Here is a 14,336-nt window from a genome sequence, read left to right as displayed (position 1 = left end):
ATGAAGATAGGTAATGAAGATAGGTAGTGAATAGTGATGCTCCGATCTGATCGGCGCCGATCGGTATCGGCCGATATGGCCTTGATCGGTTTTGATCGGAGTTCTCAAAACGGCCGATCAAACACGACCGATCAGTTTACAAAATGGCGTCGCCAGTCTGGAAATATTACACAGTGTCGGAAAGAGACAACAAATATGCCGTTTGTAATGTCTGCTCAAAAGAAATACCTCGGGGAGGAACGCACGCAAGGTCTTTCAATACCACGAATATCATACGGCATTTGCTGCGTTCGTCGATTCGCTCAGAGAGCGCCGAAGCGCACACTGGGCTCGACGTCATAAAGGGACCGAGTGCTTTGATTGGATGAGAGGCGTTCCACGAGTGCTGGTCAGAGTTCCAGCGCGACTTCACGAGCGTAGTGTAGGTAGTGTGCAGCGACGTCATGTGACCCCGCGAGCAGGAAGTCACTTGGCCCATAGCAACAACTATTAGCGCGTGAGTTTTAGGTCTTCCTCTTTGCACCTTGCACAAGTGTAGATAGCGAGCGACTTTTCAGCAGCAGGACATTTTAGATGATAAGAGGAACAGGCTGAGTGCCAAAAACGCTGAGATGCTTGTATTTCTCAAGGCTAATCTGCCAGTGATGCTGCTTAATCAGAAGTAAGGTTTGAGTCTGAAATCTCCTTAGGTGCAATGTTTTGTTTTTTTGTTTTATTGATTATTGCTGACTTGCTGTCTTATCTCCTCCTAAATATGACTTGAAACTGACTGACTTGAAACAGTATTTTATATTTGGATATAGCCTGTTTATGTTGCAGTTTAGTTTGGGTATGTTTATTGTTCCTCAGGAAAGCTACAGTATACTGTATAAGCTCCAAGTTCTCTAAGAGCCCCTAGTTCCTCTCATTCGAGTGGAATGTTGCACATTTGATGTGACAGTGTACATTTTATTTATTATGATTTTTATTTTCACATTTTATTTGTTTTTCCTGAAGTAAGCTACAGGTGGTTGTGAATTCAATAAAACAGATGGTCGTCAATTCATGATACTTTCTCATCTCCTAATTTCATTTAAATACTTAATATACAATGTCAATGGTGTTAAGAATAATTAAAAACATAAATAATGCTACACAATAAATAGAATGCTTCAATTGCCATTTTCGACGCTGTGATCGGTGATCGGAGATATCGGATCGGCAGATCACTGATTCCAGTGATCGGTGATCGGTGATCGGCACCAAAAACCCTGATCGGAGCATCTCTAGTAGTGAAGATAGGTAGTGAAGATAGGTAGTGATTCTGCAGTCCCAGATAAGAAATCAGCCTGCCCAGGAAGAAAATCAAGTGCGAAAATCAAGTGCTTCCCTGTTCCCACTGTGCTGAGTTGAAAATGATGGAGGGGTGTTGAGAAGCTGGAATGAGAGAGAGATGCATTTTGCTTTCTCTTTCTCTCTCAGCCACTAGATTACAGAATATTATGGAGGAGGCAAATTGCTTGTACTGTCCTTCCTGCCACTTTTCTCTCTCCGCCATGTGAAATGACTCTCTCAACCATGTGAAATGACTCTCTCTCAACCATGTGAAATGACTCTCTCTCTCCTCCACATGAAAGGACTCTCCACCGTGTGAAATGACTCTCTCTCTTCTCCATGTGAAATGACTCTCTCAACCATGTGAAATGACTCTCTCTCAATCATGTGAAATGACTCTCTCTCAACCATGTGAAATGACTCTCTCTCTCACCCATGTGAAATGACTCTCTCTCACCCATGTGAAATGACTCTCACCCATGTGAAATGACTCTCTCTCACCCATGTGAAATGACTCTCTCTCTCCTCCATGTGAAAGGACTCTCTCTCTCCTCCATGTGAAATGACTCTCTCTCCTCCATGTGAAATGACTCTCTCAACCATGTGAAATGACTCTCTCTCCTCCATGTGAAAGGACTCTCTCTCTCCTCCATGTGAAAGGACTCTCTCTCTCCTCCATGTGAAATGACTCTCTCAACCATGTGAAATGACTCTCTCTCGAAATGACTCTCTCTCACCCATGTGAAAGGACTCTCTCTCCTCCATGTGAAATGACTCTCTCACCCATGTGAAATGACTCTCTCTCACCCATGTGAAATGACTCTCTCTCACCCATGTGAAATGACTCTCTCTCACCCATGTGAAATGACTCTCTCTCCTCCATGTGAAAGGAATCTCTCTCTCCTCCATGTGAAAGGACTCTCTCTCTCCTCCATGTGAAATGACTCTCTCCACTATGTGAAATGACTCTCTCTCTCCACTATGTGAAATGACTCTCTTCCCCAGCCTCCCCCTGGCCTGGCATGCCCATAGAGAGAGGCTGTGATGGATCTCCACCATTATCACTGCTGTTTTGTTCTTCACAGACCAGACATACTACCCCTCCATCCCTCCCTCCCTCCCCTCCATCCCTCCATCCCTCCATCCCCTCCTCACTCCTCTTGCAATGAGAGAGTAGAACGGCTGTAGCAAATCCTTGTTTTACTGTCATACAATACAAACAAAGAGGTCATTATAAAAATGTGTGTAATGGAAAAAGAAACATAATTTCCTGCCTTTCAGACGCCAGGCATTCAGGCGACAGCTTTCAGAGTTGTTAGGCGTTTGGCTTTTTATCTATGTTTAAGCTCACTGTGCCAGTTAAAGTGAGCTGCAGTCGCTTCCGAGTGGAATGAGCTCTTATTCATTGTTCTTTGGAGAGAGGATGGATGTCCTGCATACTGGGTTGTTTAGTAGTGATACTCTCTCTCTCTCTCTCTCTCTCTCTCTCTCTCTCTCTGTCTTTGTCTCTCTCTCTGTTTCACACACGCACACACACACACACACACACACACAACACACTCACACACACACACACACACACACACACACACACACACACACACACACACCACTCAAAACACACTCACACACACAACACAACACACACACACACACACACACACACACACACACACCATCTTACATGCCAAACAAAAGTTAACAAGAAATAGCTTTCAGCGTTTTTTCGCTGAGACAGTCCCCTCCCTCCCTCCCTCCCTCCCTCCCTCCCCTCCCTCCCCCCTCTCTCTCTCTCTCTCTCTCTCTCTCTCTCTCTCTCTCTCTCTCTCTCTCTCTCTCTCTCTCTCTCTTTCTCTTTCCAGTAAATTACAGTAGTTGTTGTGTTACTCGTCCAGAGGGGAGGGGTGTTCATGTCAGTCAGGTGCAGATCAAGTTTTATATAGAAACTTCCTCCACTCCTTCTGAGTCTGACAGAACAGCACACATCACAATTCAGATTCCCAGTGTCGCTCAGAAGAGCAAAAGAAAAAAACAACCATCTTCTCCTCGAGTCATCGCTAAAGAGAAAATGAAGAGTTCTGTTATGTGATGATTCCTGGCAAAGTCTTTGCTTAGTTGAACACACATAACTGTACTCCCTGTCCCTCGTGCCTCTTGTGGGCAGATGCAAAGCGGAGTGTAGATGAAATGGCAGGAAGCCAAACGGAGCCCTGTGTTGGAGAAGAGCCCTTGCACCCTATATTCACTGGGTTTTTCATTCTAAATGAGATATTCCCTTTGATCAGCAAAAGCAGCTGAGCCAATCGCTTTCACACGAAGTCAGGCGGCCGAGTATCCCTGTGTTTTGATTAGCCTAATGAGATTTGAGAACTCCACTCTTTTTTTTTTCACGCCGTCTCCGTTTTATTTATTTTCAAAATGTTCCCAGATACTGATACTGTAGTTCTAAGAGGTAGGCAGTGAAAGTGTAAGAATGTGTGCGTGTGTGTGTGTGTGTGTGTGTGTGTGTGTGTGTGAGTGTGTGTGTGTGCGTGTGTGTGTGTGTCTGTCTGTGTGTCTGTGTGTGTGTGTGTGTGTCTGTGTGTGGCATGCGCATGCACACACGCATTCACACAGGTGTCCAATTAAGGCATTATATAAACTACCTTTGGCTTAATCTCGTAGCTAACTCTTTTAGTATGCACATACAGTATGAAATGCATAAATCAGCTGTTAAATGAATAATTGAGATGTCCTCATTGACACACATTCAACGTGTGGTTGCACTAATCTCATAGGGTCCGTATCCCCGGAAAGGCGCAGTGTGGGGAATGTGTGAGAGCTTTTAATCTCTATATTACTAATGCAGCTGACTTGTGCCACCCTCAGAACCACTTGTAAAGAAGCCGGGGGGTTCACATCCCACTCGCATGTAGCCTAGATGGCCTTGTTTCTACAAGAGCCTGAGACTGCGTCTCATGTGCTTGTTGTGAACGCAGATGAGGGATATCCATATGTATTACTGCCCATTATTGTTCGGATTTCTAATTAGGGAAATGATGATGATCATGTCTGCAAAGATCATCACTGCGATTATGGTTATGGTAATGAGTGTGCTGGTAATGGAGATGATGATGATGATGATGGCGGCTGTGATTATGACGACGGTAGCGACGGATGTCGTTGACGGTCGTTATCTCCGAAGTATCGATTCGTCTTAGATTGAGTCACTCCGCGATAACACAGAGATTATTGCGTTTATTACATTTTCAACCTTCGACGGGGCTCTGAGGCGTTTGGAAAGAGATCTGAGAATCTGGAACAGGAAGAGGTACTCAGGAGAGGAATCAAACAGAGAGAGGAAACGCGACAGGAAGGCAGGAGATATAGCAGAAAGTTGGCCGGTTTTTCCCCCTCTGCAGAGTTGGGTAAATCTAATCAGAATTTCAGTGGCTCTTTCTTTATTATTGAAGCAGATTGGAGAGAGTCTTGCTGGAGTGTTTGATCTCTGGGCCTGCGAGGGCCTCGAGTGGAATCAGCAATGTCTTACCCTACAGCAATGTCTTACCCTACGGCCATTACATTACTGTTGCTTCCTTCTATCCAGGGATACGGTGGCTCTGTCTCCAACCTCCTCTACCTCTCTTTATCCTCTCTCTCTCTCTCTCTCTCTCTCTCTATCCCTCTCTCTCTCTCTCTCTCTCTCTCTCTCTCTCTCTCTCTCTTTGTCTCTCACTCTCTCTGTCTGTCTCTCTCTCTCTCTCTTTCTCTCTCTCTCCTTCATTCTCTTGTTCATAAGCCCTCCACCTTCTGCCTGTGCTCATTAGAGCAATGCGAAGACCCTGGCTCATTCATTCATTCATAGGACAGAGGGAGAATGAGAGATGGAGGGAAGAGAGGATGTGATAGAGAGAGAAAGAGTAGCTGAGATAAGATGGGGGGGGGGAGATTGAGAAACAGAAAGAGAGAGAAAGAACGAGCGAGAGAGATTATGAGATAAAAGTGAGAGATAAGAGACTTAGTGTATCCTGTTTCCTCCGCCCTGGGATGTGATTGGACGATAGTCTAGGGTAGTTTTAAGGAAAGAGTCCTGCGGTATTCTTGTATCAGCACACTGATCCAACTGTTCCCTCTGAGCTTGTACAAGAAGAGGATCAGTGACTGAAGGAGAAAATACTGTAATAGATTTTCAAGGTTTTGATGGATTCAACAATGTACTGTGTCTTGAATATCCCCTATGAAGAGCAGAAGGAATCCAAGCACAGCCAAAATGAATACCGACATTTTGTTTATTGTGATGATCCCGTAGTAAGTGCACTTATACAGCGAGTGTTGTTCACAAAATACGATGATGAATACCAATGTTTTCCACTCGTCATACTGTAGCCTCCCTGTAACCTCTAAAATGAGATACATTTAAAGGGTTGTGTATTTGACAAATAACCTTGACAGTGTTTTAGGAGTACATAGTCCCCCATAAACCAGCATCCCCCCCCCCCCTTTGTGGGGTGCAGGAGTGGGTGAAAGGGCCACTTTATTTATTTTACTGACAAATAAACAGCTCACCTTTTATTGGCCAACCTGGGATAGTTGTCCACAGCTGACGGAACTCTCAATGTTCCAGAACCGCCTTCAGTACCTCAGAGGAGAGGGCAAAACGTTCTTAACTAACATGGAAGTTTTTAAGTCGCCGCCCTCGCTTTGAAGGTTATTAATACTCTATCTACTTTTGAGGAAATAAAATAATCCTGTACAATAATCCATACTAATCTATTCACTTTATTCACGGCTTCCTCTGTAAAAACTAAACATTTTGTCAAGCCTCCTTCATACTTTTTCCTCCACCACGTCCTCCACATTCCTCCTCCTCGTCTTCATCCTCCCCCTCCTCCTCCTCCTCCTCCTCCTCCTCCTCCTACCACCAACTACAGTAGCTATATCTGGAGGACAGCAGGCAGCAGCTCAGCTCAGCTCTGCTCCTCTCTGCTCCTACTATTGGCTCTAATGAACACCTTAGAACAGCTAGATAGTAATCACCACCATCTCTCTCTCTCTCTCTCTCCCTCCCTCTCTCTCTTAAAACAATCTTCTCTCAGACCCTTTAATGGGGGAGTTGGTTGTCATGTCAAATACCGCCTCTCTCGTTCCTTTTTATTGAAGTTTTTTCAACAGGTTTGATCTGTCAAACTCATTTGATGTGTAATCATGTACGTTGGCGGTTGCAGTTGTAACATGTACCGGGGATGTATTTCAGAGTTATGTCAATTGTTGTGCCCGATCCCACCCATAAAGATGAATGATATTCGCGCCCAAAGGTTAGGATGTGCATATTCAGCGTTACTCAGCTGTGCTGTGGTTGGTTAACGGCTCCATCAATCATCTTCTTTCAAGGAAAGTCAAGGCGATGCATGTTTAAATGCTACAGTAAATCACAAACAAACCATTCAGCAAAATGGCTGGTACAGGTGGCGGTCGTTTACCATTGTTGTAGGCTGACACTTCAGGCAGTTTGTTCAGTTGCCAGATAGGCTTTTTTGTCAACTCTGTGCTTGTCTGACACAAATGTCAGTATGCTGCAGTAGAGTACGCCCGGTGCAAGTCTGTTTGGTTTCTTTTGAGGTCATTGCAAGAGACTGTTAGTCTTACTAAACAGAAAGCCAATTTCACAGGGAAGGGTATCAACACAGACACACACACACACACGCACACGCACACACACACACGCACACACACACGCACGCACACACACACACGCACACACACACTTCCCCAATTTCCCGACTATGATAAAGTGAAGATGAGGCCCGCGCCAGAACCTTTCCCGCAAATAGAGAAAATGCGCTGTATAGCCTACAGTTCCCATTTTTATTTCACAGCTTATCTCTTATTGAATTAAACCCTGACATTGTCCTTTTTGCCTCAGTGGATCGACATTAACTTATTCTGCCCGCGTTCCCAAAGGCATTTGACGATTGGCATGTATTTGGCACGCATACAGTTAGGCCCTAAAGCTGAGGCTTACACACTAATGGCAGATAAAAAGACTGAAAGAAAAAGCTAGCCGATAGATATGAATTACACAAGGATGATACATTTATGGATGTTTTAATGCATTGTTTTCTCTATTCAACCTGGCCGCCACCCACCCACCCTTCATCTACACAGTGTTTCATGACCCTAACCCTGGCTGCCGGGCGGACATAACCATGGGGACTGTGGTTATGAGTCAACCCGTGCCTCACTAACACACACACATTATGGACATACACACACATACTCACACACACACAATCACACACGTGACAGACGTACGCACACACACACACACACACACACACACACACACACACGCACTCGCACTCGCACACGCACACATACACACACAGATGACAGACACTGTCTGTAGAATATCTTTAACGGGAAGATTCTCTCCTTATACACTCTTATCGCTCCCCTCGTTTCTTCCTTTCTGCAATCCTCCAAATGGATTCTATTTTCTGCCTAATTTGGCAAATGTTGGGTCCCAAAGTGGACCGGGGAGGGAGGTGGGGAGAGATGAGAATAAGACGTAGTGCTCCACTACACATGCTTTACTTTTTCCTCACACTAATGCCGTACCTCAAAATATTCTTTCATTAAGTTGAATTATTAAGCAACTGAAGGTTGTTCTGTCTGCACACAGACATTGGATCTTATTATTATTCTCTTGTCGGCTGAGAGTCAGGGCCAAGTTTGGGGCAGGTGATGGATTTAGTTGTTGATTTGAATGAAGGCTGTGGCGATGAAAAATAAAACTGAACACAGTCGGCTGTGTACTGGACCACAGGGGAGGCTGGTGGAGGTAGACGTCGGAGGGCGGAGGACGGCCTCATTGTAATGTATGGGATGGTGTCAAACTCCATTCCTCATTCTGTTCCATGCATGACAGTCAGTCCTCCACCAGCCACCCCTGCTCTACCGTAGCCAGAGAACAGAGTGTTGTAGTATTATTGTTGGACAGATGAGTACCTACAGTATTGTTAACATCTAATTACATTGTACAGCACTTGAACTCATTACAGTGAAATATCCCTACTTTCTGGGCTCCCTCTCAGATAGTGTTCAGCCATTTTGTGCCGCTGCCAGGGAGCAGTGGCAGATTTTCCCACTTTGAGGTGAGCAAAAGGGCTCTCTGTAGGGGTTTCCTCAGGAGAGGGAAGGGGTGAACGCACAGCTTTTACCACAGCTGGGCTCCCACAATTACCCCACTTGTCAGATGGCCTCTGGCGAACAGTACGATTTGTTTTTACATAGCTGCAGTCTTACCGTCTCTCTCAGAGTTACAGTGCAGCATGGGAGGCCGGCGGAGGTAGAAATCAGAGGACGAGCTTATTGTAATGCTTGGAAAGGAATGAGGAATGGTATCAAATGCATTACAATGACCCCCCATCCTCCGATGTCTACCTCCACCGGCCTCCACTGCTGTACAATACAGCTCAGTCTCTAGTCTCAAGTAAAGCATTAACCTCTGAGTCAGAGGTTTCTATATGAGAGCACGACAGAGGTCCTACTGCCTTAATGAAGGGTCAAACTCACACTGCAGTTCAGGATGATCGAAAAACCCTGCACGTCAAGCAGGTCACTCAATTATTTGTGCTGAGTGTATGAGTCAGCGTTGACGCTGTCAGGAGGAAAAGTTACAACTTTTTAAAGTAGCTCTCGTCTTTGAGCGTGGGCTTACCGTACATTATGCCACCCGGGGCATCCCTCCCCCCTTCCCCTCCATCCCTCCCCTCCAATCCATCCCCCTGGTTCTCCCCTGTGGGAGGACCTGATCTGGTGGAGAGGGAGAGGCAGTAATGAGCTGTTGTAAATGCCACTGGAGGTGTGTTAAATGATTTCTCCCCCGTTAGTCTGACGTTAGGGGTGAGGGTGAATCACGCGGCGTTTCTGCTACGTCGAATGGGCCACTGTTTTTTTTTATTAATTTTTTTAAGATACAGCAAATAGGCTACTCAGTAGAGAGTGACAGCATGTACGGTGTAGTGTAGCTAGTCTGTCTTGTAGATGTGAATAAGTTAATCTCTCTTCTGGAATGGAATAGTTTTAAATATCACACAAGACCTCACCAAGTCAATTTCCTGTATGTGAATTCTGATTCTGATTAATTGTTTTGGTCCCATTTTGGTCCCATTTGAAAGGCCAAATATAGTGTGAATCTATTCCAGTTTCTACTTGGTATTAGGCCATGACACTGTCATATTTGATCACCTTTTTATTAACAACAAAGAGCCGGTTTCAAATGCAAATATGAACATTGGATTTGCCCAGATATTTTGTGAAAGATAATGAATTAATTAATTTGCAATTACTGAGGAGGAAGCAATAGCTGCTCAGAGGATGATCTGTTGCCATAAATAAGTATGCTAATGAGGAAGCCCAAAGTGGATTAAGTTAGCTGCTTTAATACACCGTGAGGTTGTTATTTGATGTTGCAAAGAGGAGGTAGTGTGACAACCTTAATCATACTATGTATGTATGATGAAAGTGCCTGTCTGTGTGAACATGTGCATATTCTCTTGTGTGCATCCTCTGTGTCTGTGTGTGTGTGTCTGTGTGTCTGTGTGTGTGTGTGTGTGTGTGTGTGTGTGTGTGTGTGTGTGTGTGTGCCTTCAGTATTTGTGTCCCTGTATACTTGTCTCTATGTGGACATAAATAAATGATTAAAATGTGTGTGTGTGTGTGTGTGTGTGTGTGTGTGTGTGTGTCTGTGTCTGTGTCTGTGTGTCTGTGTGTGTGTGTGTGAGAGGAAAAGTGAAAACTTTTTAAAGTAGCTCTCGTCTTTGAGCGTGGGCTTACCGTACATTATGCCACCCGGGGCACCCCCCCCCCCCCTCTCCATCCCTCCCCTCCAATCCATCCCCCTGGTTCTCCCCTGTGGGAGGACCTGATCTGGTGGAGAGGGAGAGGCAGTAATGAGCTGTTGTAAATGCCACTGGAGGTGTGTTAAATGATTTCTCCCCCCGTTAGTCTGACGTTAGGGGTGAGGGTGAATCACGCGGCGTCGCTGCTGCGTCACATTTCTTGGAATGATACAACTAATACGCTATTCAGTAGAGAGAGGGTCAGCATGACCGACGTAGTGTATCTAGTCTGTCTGGTAGATGTGATCAAGTTCATCTCTCTTCTGGAATGGAATAGTTTTAAATATCACACACATTGTTTTGGTCCCATTTTGATTGATCTGTACTGAAAGTATGGCATGATAATTTGTACATGATTTCTAGGAATGGTAAGTGTAGATTTGTTTATGATATCAATGTGCATTTGATTTTTTTTGTTTGTTACCTTTGCTATAAAAAAAAAGCCCTTTGACTATTTCAAAATAGTGTCACATTTGAAAGACCATATGTAATGTGTAGAATGTCTATTCCAGCTCTTGTTTGGTATTGGGCCATGACACTGTCATATTTGATCATCGTGTTATTAACAACAAAGAGACAGTTTCAAATGCAGGTATGAACATTGGATTTGCCCAGATATTTTGTGAAAGATAATGAAAGAATTAATTTACTGAGGAGTAAGCAATAGCTGCTTTGTGTGTGTGTGTGTGTGTGTGTGTGTGTGTGTGTGTGTGTGTGTGTGTGTGTGTGTGTGTGTGTGTGTGTGTGTGCGTGTGCGTGTGCGTGTGCGTGTGCGTGTGCGTGTGCGTGTGCGTGTGCGTGTGCACACCACAGGGTTTTTATCATGTGTAGTCCTCTCATTATAGGGTGTCAGGTTTTCAGTCTGAGAGCAGGTCGGTGAAGTGTCCCCAGGGCCCTAGTGTCCACCTCTTAGCCCCTTTTCATCCTCCGCTTTGATCACAACTGAGATGGGCAACAGCCAACACGTACACACACAAACTCACACACATACATACATACATACATACACACACACACACACACACACACACACACACAGACTCTTTCGTTCTCTCTGAAAACTGCAGTAACAAAAAAACATCAGGTTTTTGCTTCGGGCAAATTAGAATGCTGTTGTCGTTGTTATTCTCTTTTATTATTACCGTATGTTCCCCCCTACACACACACACACACACACACACACACACACAAACTTACTTGCTGAACAAAAGTTAACAAAAAAGTGCACTTTCAGTTTCCTCCTCTGAGACATTGAGATGTCCTGGGCAAAACCTGTTTCCTGAGTTGCTGTTGCTGCTGTTGCTGTTGTCATTGTTGTGTGAAGCCTAGGAAGCGGAGAGGAGATATAGAACTTCATGTATCTGTTCAAAGCCCTGGTGGTGGAGTGGTCTCGCCGCACTCCTGGTCTAGTGGATCTCACCCCTCAGATACAATGCTGTTGCTGCAGAGGACAGGTTACATTGACATTTTTGACTTACAACAAATACTGTACATGTGTCTAAGTAAGTGAATCATCTATCCATCAGTCATTGCAAGTACAATGTACAGGTGTGATGCAAGTTCTGATATGCTTAGGCTTAGGAATGCGGAAGACATTGCGGTAAAGCCCCATACCTATGCACATACGGTATCCACCCCTCCACACACCCACACGCACAGACCACACACACACCCCTCCACACACGCACACGCACAGACCACACACACACACACACACACACACACACTGGTGACAGATGCTGTCTGTAGCAAGACTGTCTCCTCATCCCCTCTTATCTCAAGTGCACACTGAGCACATCCCATTGTCTGCTGTTCCCCTGACATCCCAGAGTATAACTAACTCACCTATTCAGTTAACTTTTTGGCACTTTTCTCTTAGATCAGAGGTGAGGTATCAGCCACCCTATAGCTAGGCTCGGGGGGGGGGGAGGAGAGAGAGAGAGAGAGAGAGAGAGAGAGAGAGAGAGAGAGAGAGAGAGAGAGGTGAAAATAGCATCTCTGTTCTCTCTCTCTCCTCCATGTGAAAATAGCATCTTTTCTCTCCCTCGCTCTCTCTCCCTCCTCCTCATGTAATTGCCTCTCTTATCCTGCCGTCACAATCCCCAGTGTCTGTCTGCCATAGACCATCAGCACCAGAACAAAGCTGCTCTGCTCTTTTAATGATGCATGAAAATAGCAGCGCAGTCACAACACGGGAGAGAGAGAGAGAGGCCTACTATGTGTTGTTGTCATACTGCAATAGAGAACAGCTCATTGAAACATAGTTTATGTGTTGATATACACTAGTCTGTTTATCCGGTTCTCCCTCCTCATTGGGAGCTGCGCACGCCTGTGAGTTTCTGTCGAAGTGATTCTAATTGTGTTGTTGTTGTTGTCGTGGGCTTTGCTTTGTCCTCAGGTGTACATCCGTATCCTGGACAACGAGTGGAACGTCTACAGGCGCTACACGGAATTCCGGACGCTCCACAACCACTTGCGGTCGCAGTTCCCCCAGGTGGACACGTTCAACTTCCCGCCCAAGAAAGCCATAGGGAACAAGGTACGGAACAGGACGAGCAACTCAAGGGGTTCTTCTTCTCTGCCTCAGCACGCACGTGTGTGCGCACACACACACACACACACACACACACACACACACACACACACACACACACACACACACACACGCACACACACACACACACACAGGTAATTATGTTAGGTGGCAGTGCCTACAGTTCCAGTGGACTCTCTCTAGTGAGTGGAGGGCACTCTCAGACGCTCCCCTTTCTCTCTAAAAATGTGTCCCTCTCCTCTTCATCCCCCTCTCACTATATCCTTTCAACCTTTTAGAGATAATTTGGCCCTGACTCCGATTTCTCCATTCTGTCAGCCGAAACCGTCAGACTGGTCCCACCTTCAAAGACCAACGTTTCAGAGCGTGAAAGTGAAGTGAAAGCTAAGATGCTGGGACGGTGTGTGTGTGTGTCTGTGTGTGTGTGTGACAGTGTGAGAGTGTGTGTGAGTGATAGAGAGAGAGAGAGAGAGTATTTTCTGTGTGTGTGTGCCCGCCATCTGTATTTCTATGGCGGGTTATACCTTGGTCATGGTCTGTCATTAGTGTTGCAGTGGCCTGCAGTGAGACATATTGCCCTGTATCGTATTATCAGAAATGCTTTCCGCTACCCTGAGGCTTCTGACCTTCTATACATACACATACATATACGTATGTGTATAATACGCTCACCTGATCAACATATGGATCGATGGGAAGGATTACAGCCCTAGTATGGCCAATAATATTGTTATTATTTCTGTCTGTCTGTTGCTCTCTCTCTCTCTCTCCCTCTCTCTCTCTCCCTCTCTCTCTCTCTCTCTCTCTCTCTCTCTCTCTCTCTCTCTCTCTCTCAGCTTCAGAGGGAGCCTTTTGATGTCTTCTGAGTTGAGGAACATCTTGAGTGCTTCAGAAGTTGGGGAGTAACTCTGACATGCAAACACAAAGGAGTGCACTGGGCCTGAGGGCCAGGTTTTAGATGAGCGGGTGTATAGAATTTAAAGATGCAGTGGCAGATATTTGATAACAAGAAGATTGTGTTTGTTAGAGTGCGTGTGCGTGCGCGTGCGCGTGCGTGCGTGTGTGCACGCGCTTGCATTTGTGCGTGTGTGCCCTGAAGTACAGCTCTCAGATGCTGTAACAATGCACATACTTTGAGCTGGGAGAAAAGTCCCAAGTGGGTGAAAATGAAGAGAACAGTTTACCTGCTTAACTACAGTCTTCCTAAACAACACATCTTCGTAACGACGTACGGGAACCGCATCCTTCAGAGGAGATCAGATATGTCGTCTTTTTGCGAGGGCAACGCTCGTCACCTGAGGGAAAAGAACTAAGCCCTGTCTCTACAAAGTGTTCCTTCTGATGGCTGAGAGAGGGAATCAGAGAAAACTGAAAACAATGATGAGATTAAAAATGACAAGACGGCTCATCTCTCAGCAGGCCCACCGATTACACACAAACACACACACACACACACACACACACACACACACACACACACACACACAGGCAGAAATAGTAGGATGGACTCATTGTAATGCATGATGATAACGGAATGATATCAAACAGATGTTGTGATGCAGGTGAAAACACTCGTCTGATACCAT

General features: G+C 45.4%; 1 protein-coding gene across 1 annotated transcript in view; it reads left to right on the top strand.

Annotated features, from left to right (window-relative positions):
- The window catches only part of snx29 (sorting nexin 29), a 71,817-nt gene that overhangs the window by 47,266 nt on the left and 10,215 nt on the right, over positions 1-14,336 (top strand). Inside the window, exon 19 of the mRNA XM_080542024.1 lies at positions 12,595-12,735. Coding sequence (XP_080398150.1) covers positions 12,595-12,735 — 141 coding nt within the window. The remainder of the gene's footprint in view (positions 1-12,594; positions 12,736-14,336) is intronic.

The sequence above is a fragment of the Nansenia antarctica genome, assembly GCF_963989245.1.
Source record: "Nansenia antarctica genome assembly, chromosome: 11".
Classification (NCBI taxonomy): domain Eukaryota; kingdom Metazoa; phylum Chordata; class Actinopteri; order Argentiniformes; family Microstomatidae; genus Nansenia; species Nansenia antarctica.
Note: the sequence above shows the minus strand (reverse complement) of the source record. Positions and strands in the feature narration are given on the sequence as shown.